We start from the raw sequence: 25,495 nt of genomic DNA, 5'->3' as shown, positions 1-25,495 counted from the left end.
GTACCTTAAGTCCAAGAAGGAATTGAACAGAACTGATCATTGGCCAGTATCTTCTCAAGTCCTTCAGAGGTCAGAAGACGAACAAAGCATTTTAACAGGGCGTCTCTTAAACGTAAGAGATGGGTGCCTCTGACCTCAGCCTCCCACGTGAGAGCAAAGGCTCTCAAGCTCTAACTTGCACATAAGTCACCTAGAGATTTTATGAAAAAGTAGACTACTGTTCAGTAGGTCTGGGTGGGACCTGAGATTCTGCATTTCTAAGAAGCTTCCAGGTGACGACCATGGTCTAGAAGACGAGCCGAGCCACAGATGTGACACTTGCAGGCCCCAGGGGACCAAGCTCATCTGTGTGCAGCAGGGGAGGCGGGAGCTTGGCTACGTGGCTGGGCGTCCACGTTCCGTCCCGTAAGCAAGGCCCTACAGGACACGGGGCAGACCCAGAGCTGGAGGGCAGGGCCTCAGCCTCCAGCACAGCGCAGTCTTGCCTCAGGTCCTAACGTGTCAGGAGTGGGTGGATTAAGGTTTAAGAAAATATTTTATATGTTTAGAAGAGTTGAGAGTCATTCTTATTTTTTTAGGGAGGAAATTGTATTTAATTAGATTAATTAATTAATCATTTTTAGTTGAAGTATAGTTGATTTACAATGTTGTGTTAGTTTTAGGTGTACAGCACAGTGATTCATATATATATATTCTTCTTCAGATTCTTTTCCATTATAGGTTATTACCAAATATTGAGTATAGTTCCCTGTGCCATAGAGTAGGTCCTTATTGGTTATGAGAGTCACTCTTTAAAACTCAGAATATTGGAGTGTGCAGTGAAGCGGAGGCAGAGCGGCTCCGCGAGCTCCTCTCTCTCCACTTTCCCATAGAGAACCCCTGACTGGCCGCTGAGGGCGAGCCACACACACGCCCTTGCGCCCGGCGAACCCGCGAAGTCAGTATCATATGACACAGGCTTTGCCGCAGTTCATCTTCCTCCCTGTGTACTTTCCGTTTGCCTTCCTGGAATTCTGCTGCATCACAGAAGCTGGAAGTTCTGATGTTCCATTGAAATCACGATGGAAAGTCTTGACTTGACCGGTCAGAGTAATGAAAGGCGGTAATAGAAATAAAGATTATTCCGCAGAAGGAGAAGGAGCTGGAAAAGGACCAAAACGAAAGTGCCTTCAGTGGCATCCATTGCTAGCAAAGCAACTTCTTGACTTTTCAGAAGAGGAAGAAGAGGAAGACGAAGAGGAGGATATTGATAAGGTTCAACTTCTTGGGGCCGCTGGTCTAGAGCAAGATGGTGAAACTGAAGATGATGAATCACCAGAACAGCGAGCCCGGAGACCAATGAATGCATTTCTCTTATTTTGCAAACGTCATCGCTCTCTTGTACGTCAGGAACACCCCAGGCTTGATAACCGAGGTGCTACCAAGATACTAGCTGATTGGTGGGCTGTTCTCGATCCAAAGGAAAAGCAGAAATACACAGACATGGCCAAGGAGTATAAACATGCATTTATGAAAGCAAATCCTGGCTACAAATGGTGTGCTACCACAAACAAGCCTGTGAAATCCCCAACATCCACTGTCAATCCACGGGAGAAACTATGGGCCTTCCCATCTGACTCTTCAAGAGCCTTGCCAAGCCCCAAGAAAACAAAGCCTGAAGAAATGCCTCAGCTTAACTTTGGGATGGCTGATCCTACTCAAATGGGAGGCCTGAGCATGCTGCTTTTAGCTGCAGAACATGTTCTTGGGACACCAGAGATATCCTCTGGCACTTGCAGGCCTGATGTTTCAGAATCCTCTGGATTGCGTCAGAAGTCACCATTATTTCAGTTTGCCGAGATATCTTCAGGTACCTCCCACCCTGATGTTGCGTCAAAACAATGTCAAGCATCAGCCTTGTTTCAGTTTGCAGAGATTTGTTCGAAGACTTCACAGTTGGGCGGTGCTGAACCTGTAAAACGCTGTGGAAAGTCTGCCCTCTTTCAACTGGCAGAGATGTGCCTGGCATCAGAGGGGGTGAAAATGGAAGAATCAAAGCTAATAAAAGCCAAAGAATCAGATGGCGGAAGAATTCAAGAATTGGAGAAGGGCAAGGAAGAAAGAGAAATGAAAATGGAGAAAATCGATGAAGGCAGGTTCCAGAAAGAAGCAGAATTTGAAACATCAGCTAAGGAAAATGTAAGAGATTCTAAGGAATTACGAAATTTTGAGGAGCTGCGAATGGATGATATAATGGGTATAGAAATGGAAGCTCCTAAAGCAATTAAAAAGGAAGAATTAGAAGACGATCAAAAATGTAGTCACTTCCCTGATTTTTCTTACTCTGGCAGTAGCAAGATAATAATAAGCGATGTTCCCAGTAGAAAGGATCCCATGTGCCATCCTCATGGCATTAGGATCATCGAGGATCCCACAGCATTAAGCAAACCAGACAAGCTAAAAAAGAAAAAGAAGAAAAACAAAATGGATCGACATGGAAATGATAAATCCACACCCAAGCAGACTTGCCAAAAGAGGCAGTCCTCGGAATCTGATATCGAGAGTGTCATGTACACCATTGAAGCTGTTGCAAAGGGAGACTGGGGCATCGAGAAGCTTGGAGATACCCCTCGCAAGAAGGTCCATACATCCTCGAGTGGCAAGGGAAGCATTTTGGATGCCAAGCCACCAAAGAAGAGAGTGAAATCAAGAGAGAAGAAAATGTCAAAGGAGAAATCCTCAGACACCAGCCAAGAGTCAAGACCTCAAGATTTTATCAGTATTTCTGCCAGCAAGAACATTTCTGGTGAGGTACCAGAGGGTATAAAAGCAGAACCTTTGACCCCTACGGAGGCTGCATTACCACCCAGTCTATCGGGACAGGCCAAGCCTGAGGACAGTGAGTGTCACAGAAAAATAGAGACTTGTGGCTCCCGGAAATCTGAGAGGTCTTGCAAAGGTGCTCTTTATAAAACCCTGGTGTCTGAGGGTATGCTCACGTCTCTGCGAGCTAATGTTGGCAGAGGGAAACGAAGGTCAGGAAAAGGAAAGTCCTCTGATCATGAAGAGTGTTGGCATGAAGAAAGCTGGACATTTCACCAGAGTGGGACCAGTGGAAGCAAGAAGTTCAAGAAGACAAAGGCAAAGGAAGACTCTCTCCTTGGCTCAGCAAAGCTGTGTGAAGAATTTGAAAAGAAATTCCACAGCCTCCCTCAGTATAGTCCTGTTACATTTGACGAGAAATGTGTACCTGTCCCAAGAAAAAAGAAGAAGACTGGACATATGTCCTCAGAACCGACCCAAACCAGCAAAGGTCCTTTCCAGTCTCAGAAAAAGAACTTATTCCACAAAATTGTCAGCAAATACAAGCACAAAAAGGAGAAGCCTAATGGTCCGGAAAAAGGAAGTGGGGATAAATGGTCAAACAAGCAACTCTTCTTGGCTGCCATTCACCCTACAGAAGCCATATTTTCAGAAGACAGAAACACCACAGAGCCTGCTTATAAGGTTAAAAATGCCCCATCCATTCCCAACACTCCAGAGCCAACAACAGTGCAAGAACCCTTGGTGGGCAGTCAAAAGAGAAAAGCAAGGAAAACCAAGATCACACACCTTGTCAGGACAGCAGATGGCCGGGTATCACCAGCAGGAGGTACTTTGGATGACAAACCAAAGGAACAACTGCAGAGGAGTCTCGTTAAGGTGACCGAGACAGGCTGCAATGACGAATGCTCACACAACCAAGAGGCCACGGAGACGCGGAGCAGCACCCCGGAGATGCCCGCCGTGTCTGCGTTCTTCAGCCTCGCTGCGCTGGCCGGAGTGGCTGCCGTGGAAAATGCATAGAAGTCAGAGATCCACTCCGCTCACCCATGACGGACAGCCAAAAGAAATGCCCCAGACTCCTGTACTTATTTCTTGCGCTGACCAGTGAAGCGCCCTTTAATTGTAAAACATTGTGCTTTACCTACTACCCTAGCCTTGTCTTTATTGAGAGATGCTAGTGAGTCCATGTGGTGGAAACTAGAGACAGCAAACAAGTGCTTGTTGCCCTACACGGCCCAGATTCACTTGAAGCAGAAGTTGGCACCCTGGGCCAGTTTGTTCTTTCAGAACCCAGAGTCTTTGAGGGTGATGTTGTCTGTCTGATAATGAGCAGAAATGGGATGATCCTAGAGCTTTGCTTTCTATTGAAGGCTTTTGATGGTAATAGGTGGTAACTTGGTAAAAGGCTGCCTTTACTGTAGCTCATCCAGCATCTCTTTTACCAACCAGAGAGTGTGAAACTAGTTTCATATATTACCTAGTTATTCTTTCCAAACACAAACAAAAAACAAAAAAACAAAAACTGACACACTGCACTAGCTATTATTAGATATTCTTAGTCTTTTTTGTACATGGAGGTTTATGTTCTAAGATGGTTTATATAATAGGTTATACCTACATTTATATTGTAGAATAATATTAAAAAGCCTCTTCCAGAGACTCCCAAACAGCACGGGCAGGCAGATGTACCAGTGTTAGCGGTGTATGCTCGGCCTTGTGGTCCATCTATTCTGCACTTTTATATTTGCCACCAGAGTGGTAGTTTGCTGGCCAAAAGAGAAAGAGAGAGAAGAAGAAAAATTACAGTTCTTACAGCAGAATTTGTTTCTTAGCCTTGAGTGACCAAGAAGAATTTGCTTGGGTCCAATTGTGGCGAATATTTTCCCAGACAGGGGAAGAGTCCAGCAGATTACAGATTACTGATGTTTTCATGCCTTGAGGATTCTTTTATTTTTACACAAGGGTCTGAGTGACCAATGGATCGTTCATACAGACAAAAAAAGAAACATAGTATTCAGAAGTGACCTTAGTATTACTTCACTATTGAGAACACATTGAAGACACACTCACTTTGTGTGGTCTTTGAGCTACAGCCCTTTTACATGCATCCCAGACAGACTGGACGGGTAGCAATTGCTATGCACAGCCTAATTGGCACTGCAGGTTTTTAGAGCCATTTTGAGTTTTTGTGGTTACGGAGGTATTGATGAGGGAGGTGTGCCTGACCAGAGTGGGACTCGCAGTTATAGATCCACCTGCAAGTTTCCTGTTTCCTTTTCATGTTTTGTTGCTTTTGAGCATAAAACCAACTATACATATTCCAGTGCAACTGGATTAACTGGCTTAGAACATTCAACATATTGACTCCACCACCTGACGTTCACAGTATCTTGTTTCTTAGCAACAGATGCAAAGTGATAAATCAAAATTAGTCGGCGGCTACAGATTTTACAGGGTATTTGTTCCATAGCACAAAGTATTTCCCCACTCTTGCATCACAGCACAAACTACCAAATTTTAATTATTGGATTCCAGCAATAATTTTTACTGGTTTTCAAAGTGGCGGAATTTTGATAGTGTTAGTTCAAGGTGGAAACTTTTGAATTAGATCTCTAAATGGTGACAGTTTACAAGGTTTTATCTAGCTATCTTATTTATACTTGACTGAATTGTAATGATGATTTTTTTTCTAATCGTAATTTGACCTAATAGCCATACAAAAAAATGACTCTATTAGTACTGACTAGGTTTAGCTTTTCACGGTTGTAGATGTTACTTCAGTTTCGGTGCGGGAAAACATGTACAACATACTAACAGAATTGAAAAAGAACAGAGAGATTTGGGCTTTTTTTTTTTTCAAAGCAGGTAAAGAGGGCATCAGGGCATTGGAACGGTGTCCTCAAAAATGCATATTCCTTGTGGGCATGGAGGAAGAAGGAATTAGTAAGCAAGGTTAATCAGAGGCAGAAGCTTAGCCCCATTCACACAGAAATAAATCAGGTGAGCAACCCCAGATTTTAGCATGATATTTTTACTATGATGCTGTTGTATTAATATTTTCTAAATTTCGAAACACAAAGTGAATGTTTGAAAATTGCTGGGTCCCAGTGTTGGTGGCTGTTGGAGTTTCTGGACCACTTGCTAGCAGTGATTTAAAACTTATAATTAGCTAAAATCCAAAAAAAAAAAATAAAATCAACAACAAAAATTGTTTGGTGCAGAACATGCACCTTGACAGTGGCACTAACTTGTTATTCTCTAGAACATGTTAGAATAGGTCTATTTTTGCCAGTGCCCTCTCCTCCAGTCCTCTGATTACGTTTCACTAGAGTTCCTTAACAGAGTGCTGTATATTCATGGGACCCTTTTTAAAAAGAAGCAAAACAAAAGATGACTTTTTTCTATGTGATTAATATATCTTACTTGATCTGCTTTTCCTAAACCTCAGTGGCTTTTCCCTTAGGCAGGGGTCGGGATAGAGGGCAACCTACAGGATACGACTGTTTTCAGATACTTTAGAAAAAAAAAAACAACCCACCTTTTTGTAGACATGCTTAATTTTTAAGCGGTTAGGCACTGAGAGTAGCAGAAATCCTGCAAAGCTTTATAGTCTTTTCGACACTCACCTTGTCATTTCTCTGAGTAATGTCTTGATTTCAAAAATAGTGCTTTTCTCATGCCCTGAATCCACTGGAGAGGGGTGTTGGTATTTTCAGGTAACAACATTTGTGAGCACACATATTGCAGACCAACATGTAGTACCCTCCCCCATTTATCATTTTCATTTCACTTCTCTCATTCTTTTTTATTTTGGAAAATCCTATTGCTATGGTGTGTACCTTCATCTGCCAGCAAACACCATCTACACTAACATTTGTCCCTCAAGCATCCTCAAGAGAAAAAGTTGTTGCACCTTATGTATATCTCAAGCAAACCAAAATATGATGCTCTTCTGCTTTTGTTTTATTCTAAATTGTTGTATCATATCTTTCTGAAACCATTCTGAATCTAGTTGAAATTCTCAATATTTATGCTTTTACCTTAATTTCTAGATTCAAACCTGTGTATAAATCTTTTGAACAAAATTGTCCTAGCCCTTCTGTGCGTTGCTGGAAGTGGATGATTTAGTCTCAGATGGAGACACAGTACTGTTCCAGTTTTCTTTAGCCTTTTATTTATTTAGTTATTCTGGGTATTTTCCTATGTAGTTTTGAAGTGTGTAGAGTATATTATAGTTAGTGAAGCGGCAGCTCTAAGAAGCTGAGTGAAAGAGAGAAAATACTGTAAGACGCCCTTCTTAAGTGTTTATTTGTTTGGATAACTGTAATGAGGCCAGGAAAAGGCAAAAGGTCCCACAGCCACTTTGAAGACACAGGTTCTTATCCCCAAACTAGGTTAGGTCCCAGATTTTAGATCAAAATGGTGAATTCTTGAAAGCCCTCTTTTTTAAAAGGATATATCATACCATTGTAATTCTGACAGTCTTTTCCCCCCCGAAAATATATTTATTTAATTCCGTCAGATGAGCTTTCTACCAGCGCCCCCTCAAAGCCATGCTGAACTCATTCCCACGTTGTCACTGTTATTATAGTTCCTGCCATTCAAACTGCTGCAGAGAAAAAAAGGGATGGAACACTATGAACAAAAAGGAGCATCTGAACGGGTCTGGTTATTTAGAATCCAACTTGTGTAATCCCTGTCACTCTCTTATCAAGTCAGATGCTACTCTGCCTGAGTCATAGAAAATTTTGTTTGCACTCTGTAGTCCTCGGCTCCTCCTCTGCAAATGTTTGCACCTATGTAAAATCTCAAGCAGATTATAAATCAATAGAGCACTAGGAGTAAGCTGAAAACTGAATGACATGTTTTGTTTATCCAGTTCCGGGGGAGGGATGGGGAATATCAAGTAACTCTGTTCCAAGTTTGGCATTTGGCATTAATGTGAAGCAGTGGGACCATGCTGCCTGCTAAAGTACTGTATGAGTCCTAAGTGTTCTGGAGACCAGCAGCTGGAGGCTGGAGGCCAGCATCCATAGAGCAAAGGGGAAGCATCGCCGCTTCTTGGGGGAAAAGGAAGGAAGTCGTGCAAGGCCTGGAGTCCTCATCTGTAAAGGGAAAGTCGGGGTGTACGGGATGCTGTGAGAAGGTTCACCTTTGATTGCACTGCTCCACAGAGCCCTCAGATAAGGCCAATCCTAATGGGCTACCTCGGCTTTAACGGTTAATTTCAGTAAGTCCTGTTTCAAAGGTTTGTCTTTTTTTGCTTCTACCGTCAGTGCCACTGTTTTCCACTGCAGTGTTTTGACTTCCCAAACCACCTTCTCCAGAGAGAACAATGTATTGCTGAAAATGGGCAGTAGAAGCAAATGCTCTTATTACAGTTGACCTATAAAGTATTCAGAGTGACTGTTAGGTGGGAATTAAAATTTAGCTTTCCCCACATAGGATCTTGTTTTGCACCTTATAAAGAGTGTACTAATTGTTAATTAGGTGTTGCTTTTATTTATACAAGCATTCCCAAAGAATTAGATTTGGATTTTGTGTTTATTTGAGTTTGGGGATTTTTTATTTTACAGTTATCTTATTTAGATTGACTAACATCATACTTACAATAAAAAAAGAAACAGTGGTTCAGTTCATCTTACCAGATATGTCTGGTGATGTATTCAGAGTCTGATGGACTGCTTTGCTTTTATATAGTTTGGAAGTGATAGTGAAGTTGATTATACCCCGTATTAAATGACCTTGTCCTTTTCACTGGGGACATTATCATACATTTTAGAAAAAGAAGCAGCAAAAGAGTGAACAACAAGACAAGTACATTTGATTCCCCTCATACACCTCCATCTGTTTGTGCTACGCTTTCCTTAAAAATATCAATATACATTTTCTTCACACATACAAAAAGTTTCCTCTCCTGGCCAAATTTTATTTGCGGTGGTATGATTTTTGCTAATAACGGAAAAGAGGAAACCTTGTACTTAGAAGTTCAGTGGCCACTGTTTCCTTGTTGCAGTCAGTGGTCAAAATTGTTCCTGCCCTGAAGTTGATCTTTTTATTTATTTATTTATTTATTTTTTAATTTTTTTATTAGTTTCTGCTTAATAACAAAGTGAATCAGTCATACATGTACCTCTGTTCCCACATCCCTTCCCTCATGCATCTCCCTCCCTCCCACCCTCCCCATCCCACCCCTCCAGGCGGTCACAAAGCACCGAGCTGATCTCCCTGTGCTCTGCGGCTGCTTCCCACTATCTATCTACCTTACGTTTGGTAGTGTATATATGTCCATGCCTCTCTTTCGCTTTGTCACAGCTTACCCTTCCCCCTCCCCATATCCTCAAGTCCATTCTCAAGTAGGTCTGTGTCTTTATGCCCGTTTTACCCCTAGGTTCTTCATGACATTTTTTAAAAAATTCCATATATATGTGTTAGCATACGGTATTTGTCTTTCTCTTTCTGACTCACTTCACTCTGTATGACAGACTCTAGGTCTCTCCACCTCATTACAAATAGCTCAGTTTCGTTTCTTTTTATGGCTGAGTAATATTCCATTGTATATATGTGCCACATCTTCTTTATCCATTCATCGGATGATGGACACTTAGGTTGTTTCTATCTCCGGGCTATTGTGAATAGAGCTGCAATGAACCTTTTGGTACATGTCTCTTTTTGAATTATGGTTTTCTCAGGGTATATGCCTCGTAGTGGGATTGCTGGGTCATATGGTAGTTCTATTTTTAGTTTTTTAAGGAACCTCCATACTGTTCTCCATAGTGGCTGTACCAATTCACATTCCCACCAGCAGTGCAAGAGTGTTCCCTTTTCTCCACACCCTCTCCAGCATTTATTGTTTCTAGATTTCTTGATGATGGCCATTCTGACTGGAGTGAGATGATATCTCATTGTAGTTTTGATTTGCATTTCTCTAATGATTAATGATGTTGAGCATTCTTTCATGTGTTTGTTGGCAGTCTGTATATCTTCTGTGGAGAAATGCCTATTTAAGTCTTCTGCCCATTTTTGGATTGGGTTGTTTGTTTTTTTGCTATTGAGCCGCATGAGCTGCTTATAAATTGTGGAGATTAACCCTTTGTCAGTTGCTTCATTTGCAAATATTTTCTCCCATTCTGAGGGTTGTCTTTTGGTCTTGTTTATGGTTTCCTTTGCTGTGCAAAAGCTTTGAAGTTTCATTAGGTCCCATTTGTTTATCTTTGTTTTTAGTTCCATTTCTCTAGGAGGTGGGTCCAAAAGGATCTTGCTGTGATTTATGTCATAGAGTGTTCTGCCTATGTTTTCCTCTAAGAGTTTGATAGTTTCTGGCCTTCCATTTAGGTCTTTAATCCATTTTGAGCTTATTTTTGTGTATGGTGTTAGGGAATGATCTAATCTCATACTTTTACATGTCCCTGTCCAGTTTTCCCAGCACCACTTATTGAAGAGGCTGTCCTTTCTCCACTGTACATTCCTGCCTCCTTTATCAAAGATAAGTTGACCATATGTGCGTGGGTTGATCTCTGGGCTTTCTATCCTGTTCCATTGATCTATCTTTCTGTTTCTGTGCCAGTACCACACTGTCTTGTTTACTGTAGCTTTGTAGTATAGTCTGAAGTCAGGGAGCCTGATTCCTCCAGCTCCGTTTTTCGTTCTCAAGATTGCTTTGGCTATTCGGGGTCTTTTTTTTTTCCAAACAAATTTTGAAATTTTTTGTTCTAGTTCTGTGAAAAATGCCAGTGGTAGTTTGATAGGGATTGCATTGAATCTGTAGATTGCTTTGGGTAGTAGAGTCATTTTCACAATATTGATTCTTCCAATCCAGAAGCATGGTATATCTCTCCATCTATTTGTATCATCTTTAATTTCTTTCATCAGTGTCTTATAATTTTCTGCATACAGGTCTTTTGTCTCCTTAGGTAGGTTTATTCCTAGATATTTTATTCTTTTTGTTGCAATGGTAAATGGGAGTGTTTTCTTGATTTCATTTTCAGATGTTTCATCGTTAGTGTACAGGAATGCCAGAGATTTCTGTGCATTAATTTTGTATCCTGCTACTTTACCAAATTCATTGATTAGCTCTAGTAGTTTTCTGGTAGCATCTTTAGGATTCTCTATGTATAGTATCATGTCATCTGCAAACAGTGACAGCTTTACTTCTTCTTTTCCGATTTGGATTCCTTTTATTTCCTTTTCTTCTCTGATTGCTGTGGCTCAAACTTCCAAAACTAGGTTGAATAAGAGTGGTGAGAGTGGGCAACCTTGTCTTGTTCTTGATCTTAGTGGAAATGGTTTCAGTTTTCCACCATTGAGGACAATGTTGGCTGTGGGTTTGTCATATATGGCCTTTATTAGGTTGAGGAAAGTTCCCTCTATGCCTACTTTCTGCAGGGTTTTTATCATAAATGGGTGTTGAATTTTGTCAAAAGCTTTCTCTGCATCTGTTGAGATGATCATATGGTTTTTCTTCTTCAGTTTGTTAATATGGTGTATCACATTGATTGATTTGCGTATATTGAGTAATCCTTGCATTCCTGGAATAAACCCCACTTGATCATGGTGTATGATCCTTTTAATGTGCTGTTGGATTCTGTTTCCTGGTATTTTGTTGAGGATTTTTGCATGTATGTTCATCAGTGATATTGGCCTGTAGTTTTCTTTCTTTGTGACATCCTTGCCTGGTTTTGGTATCAAGGTGATGGTGACCTCGTAGAATGAGTTTGGGAGTGTTCCTTCCTCTGAAATTGTTTGGAAGAGTTTGAGAAGGATGGGTGTTAGCTCTTCTCTAAATGTTTGATCGAATTTGCCTGTGAAGCCATCTGGTCCTGGGCTTTTGTTTGTTGGAAGATTTGTAATCCCAGTTTCAATTTCAGGGCTTGTGATTGGTCTATTCATATTTTCTATTTCTTCCTGATTCAGTCTTGGCAGGTTGTGCATTTCTAAGAATTTGTCCATTTCTTCCAGGTTGTCCATTTTATTGGCATGAGTTGCTTGTAGTAATCTCTCATGATCTTTTGTATTTCTGCAGCGTCAGTTGTTACTTCTCCTTTTTCATTTCTAATTCTATTGATTTGAGTCTTCTCCCTTTTTTTCTTGATGAGTCTGGCTAATGGTTTGTCAATTCCTTAAGTTGATCTTTATGCACAGAATTAGTTATTGTGAACATTACTACTCTTTCCAGAGATTTTCTAATAACTTGGGCCAGAACTGGTTACCGAGGAGCAAGGACCTAATTCCATGCCTCCACACCCTCCCACTGCACCGCACCACACGTCTGACCTCACAAGCTCTAACCTAAATCACAGAGGCACGCGTTTGGTGGACTAACCATGACCTCCCCTGGCGGCCTCAGGGGAGTGCTCACGTCCACTGACACCTCACTTTAGTGCCTCAGCTCGTAGCGGCAGAACTGGGGTGGGGGAGGTTTGTGATCTGGAGCTCAGCACATGCTCGGCAACATGTTTCTCATTTCCTTAGCATTCATGGCTTGCTCTCAGGAATCTGTCGAAAAGGAATAAAAACCACCTGAGAGTCCACATTACCAGATTATGAACTTTTCCCATAGGTTTGAATTGCTTACTTACCTATTATAAATTAACCACAGATTCATTTGACCACCAGGTCTTAAGTCTATTGACAGGTTTCAGCATGACCGAATGGCTCATTTTTCTTGCTTTCAGAAATTGCCTTGGTTCTCTTTAGAGCTGGGGTAAACATGCCATGTAATAAATGATTTCCACTTAATGGTACAACAGAATTATTGCTTTCTTAGATGTATGTGTCGTAAAAGTCAATCTACACGTTTATATAATTTCTTTCCTCAAAATCTTATACGTAATTTGATATTTCTAAAACTTGCACATGTAAGTCATGTGTATAACATGCTAAAGTACTTTAACTGTGATCTTAAAACTGAATAAAAAATATTTAATAAAAAATCAGAATATTTGGCTTCCCTGGTGGCGCAGTGGTTGAGAGCCCACCTGCTGATGCAGGGGACGCGGGTTCGTGCCCCGGTCCGGGAAGATCCTACATGCCGTGGAGTGGCTGGGCCCGTGAGCCGTGGCTGCTGAGCCTACGCGTCTGGAGCCCGTGCTCCACAACAGGAGAGGCCACAGCAGTGAGAGGCCTGCGTACCGCAAACAAAACAAAACAAAACAAAAAAACTCAGAATATTTTAGTATTGCAAGAGTTCTGCAGCTCTTAATAGTTTGTAAATCCACTATCTCATTTGTAATTAACATTCTCAATTCTCTTACTCTATGCCTTTTTATAAGGGAATAGTTAAGACAACTTTCTTTGTTGAAAAGGGTATAAGGTATGACAAAGCCCTGAGATATTTCAGGAAATTGTATTTATTGAGAAACTGACCAAGAACCCACATTTTTCCCTGTTATTGTAAGAAGTCTCCAGAGAAAGATTTTCAAAGACTGTCAGTTCAGTTCTTCTCACTGGAAGAAGTCTGGCTCTTTTGATCCCTAACTGAATTTACTTAGATCATCTACCTTTGACCATTCAGAGGTACTTAAGAACATTGCTTTTGTTCTGGACCATATGATGTATTTTAAAATTTAAAGTTGAAACATAACATATAGTGCTTCTTTGCAAATATGAGTCCAAATAAGAACAGAAATCAGTCACTGTAGAAAAACATGTAGCCCAACAGAAATCTTGACTGGGCAAGGAAGCTTCACCTACTTCACCTAGGGACGAACCCGCGTCCCCTGCATCGGCAGGCGGACTCTCAACCACTGCGCCACCAGGGAAGCCCTGAAAGGAATTTTTTATCCAAAGTTTATAATGAGTGTCTACAAATCAGTGAGAAAATTACAAATGCCCAGTTTAAAACTGGGCAAAAGATAAAGACAAGTTATTCACAGAGCAAACTGTATAAATAATAAATCAACACATAAAAAAATGTTCAACCTCACTAGAAATCAGGGAAAAGCCAATTTAAACATGAGATAGTATTTTTAACTTCAAATTGGGGGGGGGAAACCGAAAGAGGGAGTGTTGAGGAAGGATTTGGGAACCAGTTCTTTACATATAGTACTGATAAGGTTGTAAATTTCAGGGAAATTTGTGAAGGAACATTTCAAAAGTTTATACATCCAGCAGTTCTACTTCTATAAATCTTTCCTAGAGATATGTGTACCTGTGTGCAAATTTATATTTACAAAGAAATATTTTCTGCTGCATTGTTGGCAATGACAAAAAATTAGAAGGAACCCAAATTCCCATCAATATGAGTGGTTAAATGACAGTAGAGCCATACTCTAGAATGCTCAGCTTCCAGTAACCAGAATAAGCTCGACCAATGTGCACTGATGTGAAAAATTTCCAAGATACATCTTAACCCCCTTGGTAGTATTCTTTTTTTTTTTTTTAATTTAATTAATTTATTTTTGGCTGTGTTGGGTCTTCGTTTCTGTGCGTGGCTTTCTCTAGTTGCGGCGAGCGTGGGCCTCTCTTCATCACAGTGCGCGGGCCTCTCACGGTCGCAGCCTCTCTTGTTGCAGAGCACAAGCTCCAGACGCGCAGGCTCAGTAGTTGTGGCTCACGGGCCTAGTTGCTCCACGGCATGTGGGATCTTCCCAGACCAGGGCTCGAACCCGTGTCCCCTGCATTGGCAGGCGGATTCTCAACCACTGCGCCACCAGGGAAGCCCCGGTAGTATTCTTTATATCTTAAAATGTGCATACCTATGACACATAAATTCCATGTCTAATTTTCTGTCCTACAAACCTACGAAAAGCTACAGACTTCTGATCAATATCCCCCAAACTATTGTCAATTGTAAGAAGTATGTCCAAAAGAAAAAAAAAAGAATCAGAAATCTGTTCAAAACCAGCAGATTTTAAAGAACTAATTATCCCCTCACCCACCTCTGTTTTGCTAGAGCAACACTGGAAGACTGCAACTAGGAAAGAGAGCAAGCCTAACTCCCACCTCAAATCTTGTCTCTCAACTACAGGGTATGATGAAGTCATTTAAAAAATATATTTAAAGGAGACTGAACCCTTAGGTGAAAGACCCCAAGAAGTTATTTCCCTAAAATAGACAGTAAATAAGGAATTTGGAATGAGTTGCAGTGGAAAGATGTGAAATGTCTTTCTTTGGGTCTTCTTAAAATGATAACATTCCCACATATGTCTGCAGTGTTTTAAATATTTTACATTTATGTAGTAAACATTGAAAGACAGAAAGACAGAGGTTATTTCCAACTAGATGTTATCCTTTCCCCCCAATGGAACTATGCTTTCCTTTCTAGACACATGAGCTCTCCTTTTTCGAGTCTGAGATTGGAAGTTCTCATGGTTGAATTGTTAACACATTTATCTTTATTTGGGTTGAGTTTGATCCAGCTACTCTGAAGACTATGGTTTCTTCACTAAAAATTGCTTCAGTTGTAGATTTATCACCTGGTTGGCAAACACTGGCTAACTTCAGGCACAAGAACATTACTCTGAACCTGGGTGTGGTTAGTGAGATAGAAACCAACATTATTTTCTCCTTCATGATATGAAATATACTCTATCTTTACTCCCAGGGTTTTGTCCAAAAAACTCATAAAACATAAATTGACTCTGCCATTCAGACTCCCATGTTCTCCTCCAATGGACACAGCAAAGTCTAAGTTCAATTACACCAAGACTGATGCCAAATTTCAAAAAACGAGAGCACCCTCCATTTCTGCTAGTGCCAGGTGTGTTGTTCCAGGTGCACAGAAGTATCTTAAAAAGTCTTAGTAAATCTCATTCTACAATAAATAATTACTCAACAAGTTCTCTCTGGACCAGGGTATACTAAGCCAGTGTCTGCTTTGTATTGCAGGTGAAGAAGTTTGTGGTCTTTCATGGAGCTTCCGTTTACCAACCTGGAAATGGCATTCATTTTATTGGCTTTTGTTATCTTTTCCCTCTTTACTCTGGCTTCCATCTACACTGACCCGGATGAGAGGAATGAAGGTAAACAGAGAGAGCTCTTCATAAGAGTCCCCGTTTCCTTTCCCCACCCAATCATCTTTCTCTATGGTTTGATTTGGTTTAGTTTCTATTCTGTATGTGAGAATGAGTTTGTTTTGGGGTGTGCTGTGTGTGTGTGTGTGTGTGTGTATGAGAGAAAGGAGACAGAGAGACAGAGAAGGAGAGTTTTATTAAATAGCCTGAAATATCTACTGTGGCATTTTACCATTATTTATTAAGAGAGGTTTGGAAATGGAAACGATTATTCACATGACTTTTAATCCCAGAATTTTGCAGGTCTTATGCTCTGAATTATATATATATATATATATATATATATATATATATATATATATATATATATGTATATGTATATATATAATTTTTCTTTCACCATCCTCCCATCACTGCCCCTCATCCCTGTCCCCCATCAGAAACTTAAAATGTGCAAAAAGCACAATATCTTTCAAAGTCATTAAAGGTAATTTTCACAGGCTAAATGCAAGTTCACAAGAAACAAATTCCATTATTGTATACATATATGGTGTGTGGAGGTGTGCATTTTTGTTCAAGTATAAATAAGAAGGAAAAGAATTAAAGGGTTTTTCCTAATGAGCTCTTGTCAAAGCCCAAACTTTCAAAAAAAATGTAGAAGCGTTTAAAAAACTCAACACCACATGTTTGCTTATTGCCAATCATAACAATTATTAGCAATAATATGTAATTTAAATGGCAGTTCTTGGTATTTCACTGTAGTTCAGGTCCTACCAAATTTCACACAAAATTAATGGTGACTGACCATTTTTGAGGGCAAAAATTATATATATATATATATACATATATATATGTATGGCATATGCTAAGGAAATAATATATGTTTGTAGAGAATAAGATAAAATCATAAAAAGAAAACTGTGCTTCCTAAAATTGTGATACCTCTCCATCAATTTCTGGCTGTGAAAGAAGTGCTCTCTGTAAAAGACAATAGTATTCTCCATCTTATAAACATACTACATTTACAGAAGTAGAAAACAAGAAGCCACAGTAAACAGACATTCCAATTCGTGCTGACATGAAGATTGGGAAGCATAACTGGAGTCCGTAAAGTCTTTTTCATGCTCCATATTGTTTTAGTTTAAAATGGGTTTGGCTGAAAGAAAGAGTAAGAGCAAAATTGCAGTTACTTTAACTAGATGATAATGTCTTTCTCTCACACATAAAGGAAGCCTGGGGGTAGGAAGTTCCCTCCTGACACGACTCCCTGGTGTCCTGGACCCAGGCCACACTGTCTTGGTTCCCTCCCATCTTCTATGGCAGCTCCCATGTCCGGCACTGACCCAGCTGGCCCATCTTCCACTATCATCTATGCATGCCTGTCAGCAAGAAGAAGCAAGAGGGCACACCTCTGTCTTTTAAGAGCGCTCCCAGAACCTACACTCACCACTTCCCTTTGGCCAGAATTTAGTCCACGGACATACCCAAAGGAAAGCTGGGAAATGTAATAGTTATTCTGAGAGGCGTGTGCGGAGCAAAAACTTTGGGTTTTGTTCCTAAAGGAAGAGTGGTACAACCAGCAGTGTCTGCCAGACACGTAGACTCCTAACCATGCATTCACTACGGGGCTGGTAGTCATGAAATCGGGGAATATTTGAGCTAGAAGGAATGTTAAGAGAGCATCTGATTTACTGATGCTTAACCAGAACTGAATATCAGAAAGGCACCTCATACTTGGGGCCCATCACAAACCCAGCAAATACGCATTTCTGGGTGTCCCACCTGGCCACGTGTCTTTAAACAAGACCCCCTACCCCCCCGCCCCCATTTTTCTAGCTTTCTTCTCTGGTTAAGAAGCATTGACCAACTGTTCATATTTCAGATGTGACCACAGAGACCAACAAATATTTAGTGAGCTTCTCAGGTGCTCAGTTAATTAGCAGAAGAGCCAAAACTAGAGCACAGACTCCCCGTTGCAAGTTCCTGCCCCCTCTCTGCACTCCCATGACTCCCCAGTTATGATCCATGGACACAGAGAGCCAGAAGACTGGGCCAGTCATAGAAATTTACCTTTCCTTTACACTTCTGTATTCCGTTTTTCATAAGTTCCTTTTTCTTCTGCTCTATTCCTCCTATATCTGAGGTCTACTTTCCAAACTAAAGCAATTCCTCCATTTGAATACTGTTCACTGACAGAACTAGACCCAGCTGCCCAAGAATTCTCATCGAAGAACACCCTTGCTTCCCTTCGTGACCACCAGGTCGGTGCCAAGCACAATTTTGCATGAAAGTACAAAATGTATACACTTTCCTAAATGTGGTAAGACCCAGGAGTAAAACCTACCTTCATTAAAATTGCAGGGCTATTTTAATCTCCTTTCTGGCACAAGCAGAGAATTGCAGGGGCCACAAAAATAAACTTAAGAGAGGCAGATTTAATTTCACATGTTTATTTAAAATCTAATAGACTCAGCTATGGGTAATGAAGAATCTAAATCTGAATGGGACTCAGCTCCTATGTCAGGGAGCTGATTGTCTCGTGGAGGCTTCAGTTGTATAACCAGAGCAGACCCAGTGAATGGGCTACCAGAGTTTTCAACTAAGGAGGATGGGGTCAGAACGGAAGCTCTTTCTTTGGGGTATTGCGGTGGGCTTCACGGAAGAGGTGGCCACCCTGATGCGGGTGATATTGACAGAGTAGGGTGGGTGGGGTGCATTCCAACTAAGAAAACAGCTTAAGGAAAATTACCTGACCGCAAAAAATTTATAAGAGGAAAAATCAACTATAGTTTGGAATGTACCTTAAGTCCAACAAGGAATTGAACAGAACTGATCATTGGCCAGTATCTTCTCAAGTCCTTCAGAGGTCAGAAGACGAACAAAGCATTTTAACAGGGCGTCTCTTAAACGTAAGAGATGGGTGCCTCTGACCTCAGCCTCCCACGTGAGAGCAAAGGCTCTCAAGCTCTAACTTGCACATAAGTCACCTAGAGATTTTATGAAAAAGTAGACTACTGTTCAGTAGGTCTGGGTGGGACCTGAGATTCTGCATTTCTAAGAAGCTTCCAGGTGACGACCATGGTCTAGAAGACGAGCCCAGCCACAGATGTGACACTTGCAGGCCCCAGGGGACCAAGCTCATCTGTGTGCAGCAGGGGAGGCGGGAGCTTGGCTACGTGGCTGGGCGTCCACGTTCCGTCCCGTAAGCAAGGCCCTACAGGACACGGGGCAGACCCAGAGCTGGAGGGCAGGGCCTCAGCCTCCAGCACAGCGCAGTCTTGCCTCAGGTCCTAACGTGTCAGGAGTGGGTGGATTAAGGTTTAAGAAAATAGTTTATATGTTTAGAAGAGTTGAGAGTCATTCTTATTTTTTTAGGGAAGAAATTGTATTTAATTAGATTAATTAATTAATCATTTTTAGTTGAAGTATAGTTGATTTACAATGTTGTGTTAGTTTTAGGTGTACAGCACAGTGATTCATATATATATATTCTTCTTCAGATTCTTTTCCATTATAGGTTATTACCAAATATTGAGTATAGTTCCCTGTGCCATAGAGTAGGTCCTTATTGGTTATGAGAGTCACTCTTTAAAACTCAGAATATTGGAGTGTGCAGTGAAGCGGAGGCAGAGCGGCTCCGCGAGCTCCTCTCTCTCCACTTTCCCATAGAGAACCCCTGACTGGCCGCTGAGGGCGAGCCACACACACGCCCTCGCGCCCGGCGAACCCGCGAAGTCAGTATCATATGACACAGGCTTTGCCGCAGTTCATCTTCCTCCCTGTGTACTTTCCGTTTGCCTTCCTGGAATTCTGCTGCATCACAGAAGCTGGAAGTTCTGATGTTCCATTGAAATCACGATGGAAAGTCTTGACTTGACCGGTCAGAGCAATGAAAGGTGGTAATAGAAATAAAGATTATTCCACAGAAGGAGAAGGAGCTGGAAAAGGACCAAAACGAAAGTGCCTTCAGTGGCATCCATTGCTAGCAAAGCAACTTCTTGACTTTTCAGAAGAGGAAGAAGAGGAAGACGAAGAGGAGGATATTGATAAGGTTCAACTTCTTGGGGCTGCTGGTCTAGAGCAAGATGGTGAAACTGAAGATGATGAATCACCAGAACAGCGAGCCCGGAGACCAATGAATGCATTTCTCTTATTTTGCAAACGTCATCGCTCTCTTGTACGTCAGGAACACCCCAGGCTTGATAACCGAGGTGCTACCAAGATACTAGCTGATTGGTGGGCTGTTCTCGATCCAAAGGAAAAGCAGAAATACACAGACATGGCCAAGGAGTATAAACATGCATTTATGAAAGCAAATCCTGGCTACAAATGGTGTGCTACCACAAACAAGCCTGTGAAATCCCCAACATCCACTGTCAATCCACGGGAGAAACTATGGGCCTTCCCATCTGACTCTTCAAGAGCCTTGCCAAGCCCCAAGAAAACAAAGCCTGAAGAAATGCCTCAGCTTAACTTTGGGATGGCTGATCCTACTCAAATGGGAGGCCTGAGCATGCTGCTTTTAGCTGCAGAACATGTTCTTGGGACACCAGAGATATCCTCTGGCACTTGCAGGCCTGATGTTTCAGAATCCTCTGAATTGCGTCAGAAGTCACCATTATTTCAGTTTGCCGAGATATCTTCAGGTACCTCCCACCCTGATGTTCCGTCAAAACAATGTCAAGCATCAGCCTTGTTTCAGTTTGCAGAGATTTGTTCGAAGACTTCACAGTTGGGCGGTGCTGAACCTGTAAAACGCTGTGGAAAGTCTGCCCTCTTTCAACTGGCAGAGATGTGCCTGGCATCAGAGGGGGTGAAAATGGAAGAATCAAAGCTAATAAAAGCCAAAGAATCAGATGGCGGAAGAATTCAAGAATTGGAGAAGGGCAAGGAAGAAAGAGAAATGAAAATGGAGAAAATCGATGAAGCCAGGTTCCAGAAAGAAGCAGAATTTGAAAAATCAGCTAAGGAAAATGTAAGAGATTCTAAGGAATTACGAAATTTTGAGGAGCTGCGAATGGATGATATAATGGGTATAGAAATGGAAGCTCCTAAAGCAATTAAAAAGGAAGAATTAGAAGACGATCAAAAATGTAGTCACTTCCCTGATTTTTCTTACTCTGGCAGTAGCAAGATAATAATAAGCGATGTTCCCAGTAGAAAGGATCCCATGTGCCATCCTCATGGCATTAGGATCATCGAGGATCCCACAGCATTAAGCAAACCAGACAAGCTAAAAAAGAAAAAGAAGAAAAACAAAATGGATCGACATGGAAATGATAAATCCACACCCAAGCAGACTTGCCAAAAGAGGCAGTCCTCGGAATCTGATATCGAGAGTGTCATGTACACCATTGAAGCTGTTGCAAAGGGAGACTGGGGCATCGAGAAGCTTGGAGATACCCCTCGCAAGAAGGTCCATACATCCTCGAGTGGCAAGGGAAGCATTTTGGATGCCAAGCCACCAAAGAAGAGAGTGAAATCAAGAGAGAAGAAAATGTCAAAGGAGAAATCCTCAGACACCAGCCAAGAGTCAAGACCTCAAGATTTTATCAGTATTTCTGCCAGCAAGAACATTTCTGGTGAGGTACCAGAGGGTATAAAAGCAGAACCTTTGACCCCTACGGAGGCTGCATTACCACCCAGTCTATCGGGACAGGCCAAGCCTGAGGACAGTGAGTGTCACAGAAAAATAGAGACTTGTGGCTCCCGGAAATCTGAGAGGTCTTGCAAAGGTGCTCTTTATAAAACCCTGGTGTCTGAGGGTATGCTCACGTCTCTGCGAGCTAATGTTGGCAGAGGGAAACGAAGGTCAGGAAAAGGAAAGTCCTCTGATCATGAAGAGTGTTGGCATGAAGAAAGCTGGACATTTCACCAGAGTGGGACCAGTGGAAGCAAGAAGTTCAAGAAGACAAAGGCAAAGGAAGACTCTCTCCTTGGCTCAGCAAAGCTGTGTGAAGAATGTGAAAAGAAATTCCACAGCCTCCCTCAGTATAGTCCTGTTACATTTGACGAGAAATGTGTACCTGTCCCAAGAAAAAAGAAGAAGACTGGACATATGTCCTCAGAACCGACCCAAACCAGCAAAGGTCCTTTCCAGTCTCAGAAAAAGAACTTATTCCACAAAATTGTCAGCAAATACAAGCACAAAAAGGAGAAGCGTAATGGTCCGGAAAAAGGAAGTGGGGATAAATGGTCAAACAAGCAACTCTTCTTGGCTGCCATTCACCCTACAGAAGCCATATTTTCAGAAGACAGAAACACCACAGAGCCTGCTTATAAGGTTAAAAATGCCCCATCCATTCCCAACACTCCAGAGCCAACAACAGTGCAAGAACCCTTGGTGGGCAGTCAAAAGAGAAAAGCAAGGAAAACCAAGATCACACACCTTGTCAGGACAGCAGATGGCCGGGTATCACCAGCAGGAGGTACTTTGGATGACAAACCAAAGGAACAACTGCAGAGGAGTCTTGTTAAGGTGACCGAGACAGGCTGCAATGACGAATGCTCACACAACCAAGAGGCCACGGAGACGCGGAGCAGCACCCCGGAGATGCCCGCCGTGTCTGCGTTCTTCAGCCTCGCTGCGCTGGCCGGAGTGGCTGCCGTGGAAAATGCATAGAAGTCAGAGATCCACTCCGCTCACCCATGACGGACAGCCAAAAGAAATGCCCCAGACTCCTGTACTTATTTCTTGCGCTGACCAGTGAAGCGCCCTTTAATTGTAAAACATTGTGCTTTACCTACTACCCTAGCCTTGTCTTTATTGAGAGATGCTAGTGAGTCCATGTGGTGGAAACTATAGACAGCAAACAAGTGCTTGTTGCCCTACACGGCCCAGATTCACTTGAAGCAGAAGTTGGCACCCTGGGCCAGTTTGTTCTTTCAGAACCCAGAGTCTTTGAGGGTGATGTTGTCTGTCTGATAATGAGCAGAAATGGGATGATCCTAGAGCTTTGCTTTCTATTGAAGGCTTTTGATGGTAATAGGTGGTAACTTGGTAAAAGGCTGCCTTTACTGTAGCTCATCCAGCATCTCTTTTACCAACCAGAGAGTGTGAAACTAGTTTCATATATTACCTAGTTATTCTTTCCAAACACAAACAAAAAACAAAAAAACAAAAACTGACACACTGCACTAGTTATTATTAGATATTCTTAATCTTTTTTGTACATGGAGGTTTATGTTCTAAGATGGTTTATATAATAGGTTATACCTACATTTATATTGTAGAATAATATTAAAAAGCCTCTTCCAGAGACTCCCAAACAGCACGGGCAGGCAGATGTACCAGTGTTAGCGGTGTATGCTCGGCCTTGTGGTCCATCTATTCTGCACTTTTATATTTGCCACCAGAGTGGTAGTTTGCTGGCCAAAAGAGAAAGAGAGAGAAGAAGAAAAATTACAGTTCTTACAGCAGAATTTGTTTCTTAGCCTTGAGTGACCAAGAAGAATTTGCTTGGGTCCAATTGTGGCGAATATTTTCCCAGACAGGGGAAGAGTCCAGCAGATTACAGATTACTGATGTTTTCATGCCTTGAGGATTCTTTTATTTTTACACAAGGGTCTGAGTGACCAATGGATCGTTCATACAGACAAAAAAAGAAACATAGTATTCAGAAGTGACCTTAGTATTACTTCACTATTGAGAACACATTGAAGACACACTCACTTTGTGTGGTCTTTGAGCTACAGCCCTTTTACATGCATCCCAGACAGACTGGACGGGTAGCAATTGCTATGCACAGCCTAATTGGCACTGCAGGTTTTTAGAGCCATTTTGAGTTTTTGTGGTTACGGAGGTATTGATGAGGGAGGTGTGCCTGACCAGAGTGGGACTCGCAGTTATAGATCCACCTGCAAGTTTCCTGTTTCCTTTTCATGTTTTGTTGCTTTTGAACATAAAACCAACTATACATATTCCAGTGCAACTGGATTAACTGGCTTAGAACATTCAACATATTGACTCCACCACCTGACGTTCACAGTATCTTGTTTCTTAGCAACAGATGCAAAGTGATAAATCAAAATTAGTCGGCGGCTACAGATTTTACAGGGTATTTGTTCCATAGCACAAAGTATTTCCCCACTCTTGCATCACAGCACAAACTACCAAATTTTAATTATTGGATTCCAGCAATACTTTTTACTGGTTTTCAAAGTGGCGGAATTTTGATAGTGTTAGTTCAAGTTGGAAACTTTTGAATTAGATCTCTAAATGGTGACAGTTTACAAGGTTTTATCTAGCTATCTTATTTATACTTGACTGAATTGTAATGATGATTTTTTTTCTAATCGTAATTTGACCTAATAGCCATACAAAAAAATGACTCTATTAGTACTGACTAGGTTTAGCTTTTCACGGTTGTAGATGTTACTTCAGTTTCGGTGCGGGAAAATATGTACAACATACTAACAGAATTGAAAAAGAACAGAGAGATTTGGGCTTTTTTTTTTTCAAAGCAGGTAAAGAGGGCATCAGGGCATTGGAACGGTGTCCTCAAAAATGCATATTCCTTGTGGGCATGGAAGAAGAAGGAATTAGTAAGCAAGGTTAATCAGAGGCAGAAGCTTAGCCCCATTCACACAGAAATAAATCAGGTGAGCAACCCCAGATTTTAGCATGATATTTTTACTATGATGCTGTTGTATTAATATTTTCTAAATTTCGAAACACAAAGTGAATGTTTGAAAATTGCTGGGTCCCAGTGTTGGTGGCTGTTGGAGTTTCTGGACCACTTGCTAGCAGTGATTTAAAACTTATAATTAGCTAAAATCCAAAAAAAAAATAAAATCAACAACAAAAATTGTTTGGTGCAGAACATGCACCTTGACAGTGGCACTAACTTGTTATTCTCTAGAACATGTTAGAATAGCTCTATTTTTGCCAGTGCCCTCTCCTCCAGTCCTCTGATTACGTTTCACTAGAGTTCCTTAACAGAGTGCTGTATATTCATGGGACCCTTTTTAAAAAGAAGCAAAACAAAAGATGACTTTTTTCTATGTGATTAATATATCTTACTTGATGTGCTTTTCCTAAACCTCAGTGGCTTTTCCCTTAGGCAGGGGTCGGGGTGGAGGGCAACCTACTGGATACGACTGTTTTCAGATACTTTAGAAAAAAAAAACAACCCACCTTTTTGTAGACATGCTTAATTTTTAAGCGGTTAGGCACTGAGAGTAGCAGAAATCCTGCAAAGCTTTATAGTCTTTTCGACACTCACCTTGTCATTTCTCTGAGTAATGTCTTGATTTCAAAAATAGTGCTTTTCTCATGCCCTGAATCCACTGGAGAGGGGTGTTGGTATTTTCAGGTAACAACATTTGTGAGCACACATATTGCAGACCAACATGTAGTACCCTCCCCCATTTATCATTTTCATTTCACTTCTCTCATTCTTTTTTATTTTGGAAAATCCTATTGCTATGGTGTGTACCTTCATCTGCCAGCAAACACCATCTACACTAACATTTGTCCCACAAGCCTCCTCAAGAGAAAAAGTTGTTGCACCTTATGTATATCTCAAGCAAACCAAAATATGATGCTCTTCTGCTTTTGTTTTATTCTAAATTGTTGTATCATATCTTTCTGAAACCATTCTGAATCTAGTTGAAATTCTCAATATTTATGCTTTTACCTTAATTTCTAGATTCAAACCTGTGTATAAATCTTTTGAACAAAATTGTCCTAGCCCTTCTGTGTGTTGCTGGAAGTGGATGATTTAGTCTCAGATGGA

At 41.3% G+C, this 25,495-nt stretch overlaps 2 protein-coding genes across 3 annotated transcripts; both read left to right on the top strand.

The window, feature by feature from the left end:
- Positions 1–1,092: 1,092 nt before the first annotated feature.
- LOC307049500 (HMG box transcription factor BBX-like) lies at positions 1,093–3,913 on the top strand (the record flags this gene model as incomplete). The annotated part of the gene is given in 2 exon segments (XM_079699071.1): positions 1,093–3,818; positions 3,820–3,913. Coding segments are annotated over 2 exon segments (2,820 nt in total).
- Positions 3,914–19,647: 15,734 nt separating this feature from the next.
- LOC307062536 (HMG box transcription factor BBX-like) lies at positions 19,648–22,380 on the top strand (the record flags this gene model as incomplete). Of its 2 annotated transcripts, XM_079718275.1 has the most annotated exons (2): positions 19,648–21,847; positions 21,998–22,380. In XM_079718275.1, 2 exons carry the CDS (start codon positions 19,648–19,650, stop codon positions 22,378–22,380), a joined length of 2,583 nt encoding a protein of 860 aa, XP_079574401.1. The 2 variants fall into 2 exon arrangements, with proteins under 2 accessions (XP_079574401.1, XP_079574400.1); XM_079718274.1 differs by having other exon boundaries at positions 19,648–22,380.
- Between the last annotated feature and the right edge of the window lie 3,115 nt (positions 22,381–25,495).

This window comes from Hyperoodon ampullatus, assembly GCF_949752795.1.
Source record: "Hyperoodon ampullatus genome assembly, chromosome: 1".
Lineage (NCBI taxonomy): Eukaryota > Metazoa > Chordata > Mammalia > Artiodactyla > Ziphiidae > Hyperoodon > Hyperoodon ampullatus.
Note: the sequence above shows the minus strand (reverse complement) of the source record. Positions and strands in the feature narration are given on the sequence as shown.